Source organism: Excalfactoria chinensis, chromosome 6 (assembly GCF_039878825.1).
Source record: "Excalfactoria chinensis isolate bCotChi1 chromosome 6, bCotChi1.hap2, whole genome shotgun sequence".
NCBI classification, from domain to species: Eukaryota; Metazoa; Chordata; class Aves; order Galliformes; family Phasianidae; genus Excalfactoria; species Excalfactoria chinensis.
In genome coordinates this window covers 14,027,820-14,037,565 of record NC_092830.1, presented here as the reverse complement: position 1 = coordinate 14,037,565, position 9,746 = coordinate 14,027,820, and the positions used below count along the sequence as shown (strand labels likewise).

The following is a 9,746-nucleotide window of genomic DNA, read 5'->3' as shown; positions in this document are numbered from 1 at the left end:
TGGAGGAGGGAAAAACAAGTATGCCCACTGCTGTGGTTTGGGGTCTTGTTCATTCCATCTGAACAGAGTATAGGTGGGAAAAACTCCCTGTGAACATAAAGCTTGCAAGGCTCAGGGGTTTGTCAGTTGAATCCTGCTCTTGCATTTGCAGTTCACTTTGTGGCAGAAAAAAAAGGTACTGAAACCTGCAGGGAAAAGGGGGTTAAAAAGATCCTTCCCTTTCACCTTATGCAAATACACAGAAATACTTGGCCAAGAATGGCATGTCAGGAGTGCTGCTGGGGATGTGGAACAGCTGTTTGTTTTTTGTCCTCCCCCAAAGTACTGTCTATTTAAATATTTACACGATCTCTTGCTAAAACGCTTTCCTTTCTTTATTATACTTTTGTGCTTCATTATTAAGTAAGGAATGGAGAAGAGGGAGAGATTTGTATTCCTTCATCCACTTTGTTGGACAAAAAATCTGTTTTGTATTCTCTGAGAAATAGGCTGATGTTCTCTGATTAGTTTAACTAGTTTCCCTGAGGCCCACACATTGCTGTTTGATACTGCTGCTGCTTTCTTTCATGTGTTTTCTTGTGTTTTATAATCTTAACAGGCTATCTGAACATACAGTAAAATAAGAACTTTCAGACAATACAGCCCTGGAGTAGCAGATAATTGTGTAGATAATCTTGCAAAATTAACACTGTAAGTGATATTAACATAGAGCAAACCAGAGCAGTTGTAAATGTGAGGTTCACGTGTTCCACATTTGATAAACAGTCCTAAACAAGGTCCTTCACTGCTTCACTTAGCACTGTGATAGCTTCACTCATGCCCCGTGTATCTATTTTGCAGAGACTCTCCTAGGTTACTGCATCTAAGATTATATAAATATTCAAGGCAGTATAAGCGTTACTTTAAAGAATCAGCAGTATTTTGTGACTTTAAATGTCTTGCATTACAAAGCTTTTGAACAGGGACAGTAGAAATACAGCTCCTTAGGCTCCAGAGGAAAGGTTCCAGCATGTGGTTACTGTTACCCCTAGGTATTACCTTTTAAAATCAGTGGATCATAGGAGAATACAGTTAAGCATGAGTGTGGGCTTTGTTGGACTGAGACCTTGATCATTAATTGTAGCTCAAATTAAAATGTGTTTCATTTGAAAGTTAAATGAGTTTTACAAAGGTGTTGTGCGTGTGATATGGGCCTTTAAGGTGCAATTGGAAATAACTGGGAACTTCTGTTTCTTTTGATAGGAGACAGCAAGTCTATTATCTTTTTATGCTGTCTTTTCATAGGCTTTATTTTGACAGACATGCAACTGTACAAAAGCAATGAACTGTTTGTTTTTGAGTGATAGCACGTATGTGTGCTAGTTATCCTTCACACACAAGGATTTACCTTTTCTGTTGAAGGAGCTGACAGAACCAGAAGATTTGGCAAGGTTGGGGCTTCATTCACAAAGTGTCCATCCCAGTCATCGTTATTTTGGAAGCAATCACTTAAAAATAAAGCAGAATATCCTTTAGAATATATAGGCCCCGGTGCATAGGAGCATAAAGTCAGTGAAACTGACTTTAACTGGCCATCTGCAGAATCTACGTCTGAAATACAGCTAGATTTTACTGAGAATCCAGAATGCTTTTTGGAGGAGACCCAGAGTCTGATGTTGAAATGACTTGGGTGACTACAAATCCCAGGGAGCATTGCCGTCGGCGTGTTTGTGCAAGCGGATTGGCATCCTGCAGGGACCAATGGCAGGCAGAGCATTCAAGACAATTCATGTGTGTCAGCTCTCTGTATTAAAAAGCGCTGGAGAGAGCTGCAGACCTGTGTGGAAATCGCCTGTTTCCCTGGGCTGCTATTAAAGCTGTTTGTGAGCTGAGTATCGATATAATATTTTAAACCTGCTGTGCCTCAGCTTGAAAAAGCCTGCTGGACCAGCCCAGATGGATGCAATTTTGAACTGCAGACTGGATGAGCTGGAAGATTACTACAACTTGCTGGGATGTGATGAACTGTCTACGGTAAGAGCCTTTCCCACCTCCAGGTTAATAACATTTTGAATGTCCTTGTGTATCTGCGGGGAGGATTTGATATTATTAATCTCTAAAGGTGGAACTATTTGAAATGCTCTGCAAATCTTCTTTCTTGCTACTTTTCTCTCTCTTTGCAAAGCTCATTTTTGTGATCTGTGTGCCAACGTTCGGATCTTAGAATGAGGCTCACATTAAAAATGTCTTATGAAACAGGATTGCATTACAGATATAGGTGAAACTATGGCTTATTGAATAATTTAGTTCAATGTGTGATATGGTTTTATATTGTGAGCCAACTGCATAGATTTGCCAACATGCAAATAACATATTGGCATACATTAGCAGTGTCAAAAGATGAAGAAGCTGTCTATGTACAACTGGCTGAAAGTTCAGAGCTGTCAGTGACTGACGGCGCTATTGAATTTCTCAAGTATATATTTATCCCTCTTTCACTTGTAAAAACTGCATTCATCGTTGGGAAGAAAACCACAAAGTGCATCCTTTTCATATTAATGACTTTTAAATGATAATTTTAGTAACTTGATTTAGATTTTTTTTTTGTTGATGTTGGCAGATGTGTACTGTAGGTTGAGAACTATGTAAGCAGTCATATGGCTTGTACTTAAACAAATACTCTTCTTCCTAGGGATGTCCACGTAATGTTTATGGATAGTTTGAGTTAGTGGAGAGTTATTATTTTTTAATCTAGCTGCTGGAATTAGGTTCAGCTTTTGAAAGGGGAGTTTTGATTACTCTGCTGTAATGAATGGTAAATTCAGGGTGCATGAGAGCTATGTTTTGCTCAGTAAATTTAATCAGATGCTTTCATTTGTCACAGTGGTCAAATGTTAGTAAAATTTATGTCGCTGAAAGCCAGTTAGTGAGCAACTTGGGTCTGTTGCAGAAGGTGATTTAAAGCTTTCCCTGAGAGAGCTTCTAATGTGACATCCCAGCAGAGGGCAGTGTTAAAGTTCATATCGGGGCTTGTTTTGCAGATGCTATTTCTCATCTCCTAGCTCACATTAATACCTTACGGCCTTATTAATTAATGGATAGTTCATGCACAGTTGATATTGATTTTTCAAATTGCTTCCAAATGGAATTCAAAAGGGGGAATAATTGCCAGTGGGTCCTGAAAAATAATCTCACAAGTACTAGTACTATTTTTTGAGAGAAGCAGCAGATGTTACAACATTGTTTTTGACGTGGGAATACAAACTGAGATAACAAGTTGACCGAGTACTATGATTCCTTCTCTCAGGATGATGTGCATGGCTACTACTAGCGTAATTATTCCACGTCCTTCATCTAAGAATGTTGTTATTCTCATAGGTATAAGATAACTGATCTGTTCTTAGTCTAGTTTTGTGGTATCTGAGCTAGACAACCCATGTGGTTCTGGCAAAGTTTACTATGCATGAGTGATCTTCACAGGTTTTTCTTAAAGCTAACTCACTGTATTGGATGACTGAGTTTCACCAAAATGAATATAAGAACCAGTGCGTGGATAATGAAATCGGTGTCACTGACAGATGATTGTTGTTGCCTGTTGTGCCTGTGCTAAAAACTTTGTGAAATGAATAGGAAAAGAATCTTTCAACATTCTTCGTTGTTCTCCCAACCCCTTTCGAATTGCAAATTGAAAATCTTTTCTGTGTGTTTACTCACTTCTAATCTGATATCCTGCTTAGGTTGAACAAATTCTTGCTGAATTTAAGATTAAAGCCCTTGAATGTCATCCAGACAAACACCCTGGGAACCCCAAAGCAGGTATGTCTTTTTCTCCGTTTAAAAGTAATCTTCTTCAAAGATAACTAAAATGACTATGACATTAAATTCAACCGTGAAACTTTACTAAATATTCTTTTGCCCAGTATATTTTTATTGTCACGTGTATTGAGCATATATGCTTTAAATAGCAGGCTTTAATATTCTGTTCCAACATTTGCAGCCTCATAGGTGGCAAGAGCAGGAAGTCACTGGTTTCTTTTTTTTATTTCTAGGACTTCTTTCTTTCTTTAATAATTTATTCCTATGGAATACAGAAATTGATTATGGAGTGTAGCCCTTCTTAGACCTATGAAGTTGGATTGCTTCCAAGCCCAGTAACATTCAGATGTCTCACTTACGTCAACTAGTTAATTTGCGTCCAGGAATAAGATAATCAGGATCATGTTAAATGTACTTCAGTTTCTTATAGCGTAATTTAATTATTGGAAATAAAGAGAAGCCAGCACCGCATGAGTAGCCATCTGTTTGCAGAACATCAGCTAATGTCTCAATTAAGCACACAGTTCATCATATCCAAGCCATACCTGTGATGTCTAAGCAGCACCTGAGTTGTTTGGAGACAAACTTACCCATTTATATCCAAAAGACAGCTCTAATCTATGCTCATCTTTGTCTGGGCAGTTTATATTCCTGCAACTGTTATGATGGTTAATGCACAAAGCTTTTTATTTAGATCCATTCCTAATTATTTAACTGTAAACACTCCCCTGGGACAGCAGAGCTGTGAATGCAGCAGCCGCTATGGGAGGCTCCCACCCCACTGCCTCCAGCAGAGCTCTCAGCCAGCGTGCCTTTCCCTTGCAAGGTGAGATTGAAAGGCAAAGTAGGTAGGATGTCTCTTTGGTATTCTCTGACAAGGAACCTCTTGAGATCTGGAGTTTGAGAGACAATCTACCACCTGTTAACAATAACCTCATCACTAGTATCTAATTTATTGAGTAACACAAACACCAGTGGAGTCAGTGTAACGGACTGCAGCAAATTCTGGCTTATGTGGCAGGGTAACAGGAAACTGTTCCTTGGCCATAGCCCCGCAGCTCCCTCTGAAGGCAATGAAGCTTAGTAACTCAGGGGAGGCCAAGTGCCAAATGTTAGAAAGGTTTTACCGAGAAGAATTTTATGCCCCATTTACCCAAACATGCTGCATTTATGTTAAATGCCTTTTCAGATTGCTGGTGAAAGGTTATGGTGTTTTATATTTCATCAGCTTAACTAAGCTCAGTAAAGAGTAATTAAAATAACTCCATGATTATTGAAAACTAGTGACACTAGAAAAAGGAAACTGCAGAACTGCCTCCCCAGTGCGTTGCCTGTTGTTTGATTTAAGCTTATCAGTTTTGATTGGGCTTTATATTTCAAAAGAAATCTAATTTGTAAACTTGAATATATGAATAATAATAGTAATGGATCACTGTAACACAGGTGGCTCTTAGATAAATCTAAATCTTTATGACCTTTCTCCAAATAGTAATGTGCAGCTGCATCCTTAGTAACCATTTAATGAAAAATTATCCTGTAGGGAAAAGTAGGAGCTCTCATTTGTGCAGTCAGGTATCCAAGATAATGTTTTAGCATATGTAGAAAAGCTACCTAATTAAATGCACAATTTAGTTAATTTTCACTATATTTAGATTCCTCAATGTGCTTGTTGGTCTGCTTGTCGATTTTGCTTGTGCTGCTGGCAGACCTGAATTGATTTCATTGGAAACAAGTATTGGCTTTAGCTTCTTTTTTGGGTTGTTTTGTAGTGGAGAATTTCCAGAAGCTGCAGCAAGCGAAGGAGGTTCTTATCAATGAAGAGAGTCGAGCGCGCTATGATTACTGGAGGAGAAGCAAAATCACCATTCCTTTCCAGCAGTGGGAGGCCTTGAGCAGCTCTGTGAAAACGGTTGGTGTTGTCTAAGACTGAGCACTGAGGTAGGGTTGACCCATGGGAAAGGTTCCAGTGTGAGAGGCTGAGCCGCAACAGCTCTCCAGTGGAGGGTCTTTGGGATGGTGCAGAATAATTTGAGGGAACTCAGATAACACTGGAGGGCTGTAGAGGGCCGTGCATAGTCTGGCTTTAGGCTGTTAATTTTACGGCTAATTCTTCAGATTGCCACTTCCATGTGTATTATTTACATGTTACAGCTTAGAAATAGATGTTCTGAGGATTGCTTTTCCTACTGATTTTGCTGGTGTGTTTCTACTGGGTTCTAATTCCACAATGTTTGATTATTTTCTGCATTGTTGCAGTGCATGATTGTTACAAATCTACACAGTCGTATATTTAGACAGGTGAATGAATGTTTCGCTTTCCAATCCTGCCTGCCTCAATTCTGCTTACTATTGATATTTGAGAGCTTCTTTAGCTGAACTGTCCTGCCCGAGTTTAAATGTTTGATGGAAGTATCTCACCAGGCATAGTTCAGTCATACTGCTGACTTCAATAGTAAAGCTTGAAAGCAAAATTGTCTTGCTTTCAAAAGTCAAAGGCAGCTTTGAAAATGGAAATAAAAGTCACTCAAGCTCCCTTAAAAAGCATCTCAAGTAATTTGGCATACATCTAGGTTTTGTTCTTTCACTTTGCCTGACATGGGCTATCCTCTCAAATGCTATTTGTAGTATGTTACCATGTTTCCTCATCTTGTTCACCCACAAGCTTCTCTAGTAAGTACTTTATTTAACTATTTATTACAATGTAGGAAAGCAAACAGCATTTTTAAAAATGATTTTTATTTTTTAATTTTAAAGCATAGAAACTGGTACATCATTTTTCATTTTTGCATTTCTGTAGTCGATGCACTGGGCTGTCCAAAATAAGAAGGATCAAATGCTGGAAGCTCCTGACTTGAACAATAGCAACAACTTAACTAATGAGATTTGGACCCAGAAAACTGAAAATAGTGAAGATGGATTGTCTGATGGGAACAGGGAGCAAGATGTTGCAATTCCCGATGTAAAACCACAGTCTTCAAAGAATCCAGACTCCCCAAGTAAGTAAAACCAGCGGTTACAGAAGACTGCAGAAGGCAGGACTGTCCTGAAACTGAGGCTTTTAGTCGGGAGAATTTCTCCAGAAGAACACATCTGCCTCTTTTTAATGTGGTTTTGGGTTGGGATTTTGTTGTAGCTTTTAGGATTTGGATTTTTTTTCTTGCTGTTTTTGAAGCTTTCACGCCTTTCTCCCTCCCTGCCCCCAGTTGCTTTGCCTGCTAGCTAGTAAAACCAATGCTAGTTATTCCTAAATCAAAAGGAAAAACTCACTTCTGCTAGAAAAAAAAAGCAACACCAAAACATTAAATCATGTTACATAAAACATTTAGGTTCCTTTTTTTTTTTTTTTCTTTTTCTTTAAATCCAGCATTCAATACTTATGGCACAGTCTGTATCTGATGAGCTCATGAGGATTAAAAACTGAGGCTTGAAGGTTTCTTTTGTGAGTTGTTATTTGTTTGTTTGTTTAAAAGTAGTGCCCACACCAGAATCAATGATGTATTTCAGAAACTATCATCTGGCCAGTTAGTATTTCCTATCTAATTTTTAGGTTAGTATATCTGAACCAAATTTAACTTACCACAGCGACCACCCTCTGTTCTGTTTCATGCTTCAGCAGTTTCATAATGTTAGATGTATATTATCAGAGAAATATTATTAAACCAAGTCCTGACATTTCTTCCCAGTTTGACTGAACAGGGAATTAAGATGAAACGGGAGGGAACAAACGTTACTTTGTTAGCTTAATATCAAGTGCTTGGAGAATGCAGAAAGTCAAGTTCTACAAACAAATGTTGGTGAGGCATAACTAAAACATTTAGTTTTCAAAAATAATAACTTATAACATTATCCTATTCGTTAATTTAGGTAATTAAATCGGCTTTGTAGACTTTTGTAAAGGAATTAAATTTCTAAGTAAACAAAATGTCACCTTTTTCCTTGTGGCAGTAAGTTTTCTTTGGAAGCATCTCTTTCTTACACAGTTTTTGTATGTTCTTCATAGATTTGAAGGTGAAACAATCAAACCCAAGAAATGCCTACTTAATGTATCCAGTAGGCATGAATATATATGCCAATAAATGTGGACATCAGAATGTATTTATTTTTCAGAGCCTGTGTGCGCAGCTGTGTTCATACCCGATGTTAGCATGTTGGTCACTTTCTTTGGTTTCATCCAGGAAGATCTGTAATATTGGATGCTCATTTCAAACAGAGATAGATTTGCCTTCCATCTTTTAGTGCAGAAGACTCACGGACTACAATTCAACATATACATTTCAACCTGAATGAAGTAATCTAACAATAAGACTAGTAACAGGTTTCAGCTTCCTGATGTAGAAAGAGCATGTTTTGATATTCACAGCTAATAGATCATAAAAAATATAGTTCTGGGCATTAGAAAAAAAAATGTAGGTAAGGGCCTGAGAAACTCCTCAGCTCTTCTGTGTGTAGAAAGTACACACCTGCTCTTCAAGCTGCTGCCTTTCACATGCTTGGAGACTAACCCTGTCCCCTTTTCTCTCTCCTTCAGATTAAGCAAGTGCTTTTTTGTTTACTATTTAATTCTAAGTTCAGCTTTTTAGAGTTCTCATGATTCTTACTGTTCTCCCTTGGACTCTTTTCAGCTGATATATATCTCGAAATATGGTGTTTGCTTTAGTTTTTGTTCAAATAATGCCAAGAACGCAGAGGTTATCCCTTCTAGTCAAGAGCACTTGAAAGTGACCAATTTTGACTTGCTTTTTGGGGGAAGATGAACTGTTATTACAAACCTATGATACTGTGTTGTTTGAAATCGTGATTTACTTGCCTTTCTCTCTCTTTTTACCCCAAGGATTTTCAGAGGCAAACTACTGGCACTTACGTTTCCGCTGGTCAGGGGATGCCCCATCAGATCTTCTGAGGAAATTCAGAAACTATGAGATCTAAAATGCAAAATACACAGCAGTGTGAGGTCATCTATTCAACAACTCGGTATTATTTGCAGCAGTTTTAAGTTATTTGTATTTTGTATTCATTCATTGTGATTTGAACGTTGTTTGAATAAATGCAACGTCTGTATCTATTAACACACATTATATGGTCATCACAGGTAGAGGTCTGTTTTAATAAGAAGGTTCAGTAAGCAAAGCCCTTTTCAGTACTAACGTCAAGCAATTTGGTGTAGTTATCTAATTTCTTATATACTGTTTCTTGTATCTTTAAATATTGTGTAGTAAGTAATGTGTTTTTTAGTTCTGTGATAATAATATTTTCTCAGCAGAAACAAAAGTCAATGCTAGATTCCAGGATGTTACTCCATTAAATGACTTTCTACCAAAAGCTGTATGACAATGGACTTGAAACTGTGCTTGCTTCTAAACTATGTACTTTGGTTCTCTACTGCATTGTACTTACCGCAGTGATTTGTAATGCATGCATTCATGATACTTTTACAAGCCTAACTTGTTGGACAGTTGTAATTTTACAATATAAAGGAAATAAGAACCTTATTATTATCCAGCAAGTAACCATGGTGGATCAAGCATTCTCAGAAATCACTTGCGTTCTGTCATAATAAATAAGCTTTATGCACCAACAGTTTGTTTTAGAAGGCAGTTCGAGAACCTTGCTTTACTGGACAGAAACTCTTGTAAAGATTTGTTGGTGGAAATCCAATACTTCTTGTATGCCAGTGTCGTCCTAGCTTAATAGTTACTTTCTTCCCTTCTGTGGCCTCACAGACAGCATACAAAATCCTGCTATGACCCTAAATATGAAGAATCAGGCCAGCCTGCACTAACATGTTTAAAATCTTACATGATAAGTTTTTGACATGTTGAGTGACTTCTCAAATTCTGTGCTGTGTGTAGTTTGCATTTGCTTCCTTCTTTGTCATCCTTAATTGGCGTTGTGTTTTGGTGTGGGCAAGTGATTCCGACAGCAACAAATAAAACTGCATACATACAGAAAGG

The 9,746-nt window shown here is 37.9% G+C and overlaps 1 protein-coding gene across 1 annotated transcript in view; it reads left to right on the top strand.

Moving 5' to 3' along the window:
* Positions 1-9,746, top strand: part of DNAJC12 (DnaJ heat shock protein family (Hsp40) member C12) — a 31,171-nt gene extending 21,425 nt beyond the window's left edge. The window contains exons 2-6 of the mRNA XM_072340100.1: positions 1,908-2,013; positions 3,717-3,795; positions 5,565-5,704; positions 6,593-6,791; positions 8,627-9,746. Coding sequence (XP_072196201.1) covers positions 1,908-2,013; positions 3,717-3,795; positions 5,565-5,704; positions 6,593-6,791; positions 8,627-8,721 — 619 coding nt within the window. The 3' untranslated portion in view covers positions 8,722-9,746. The remainder of the gene's footprint in view (positions 1-1,907; positions 2,014-3,716; positions 3,796-5,564; positions 5,705-6,592; positions 6,792-8,626) is intronic.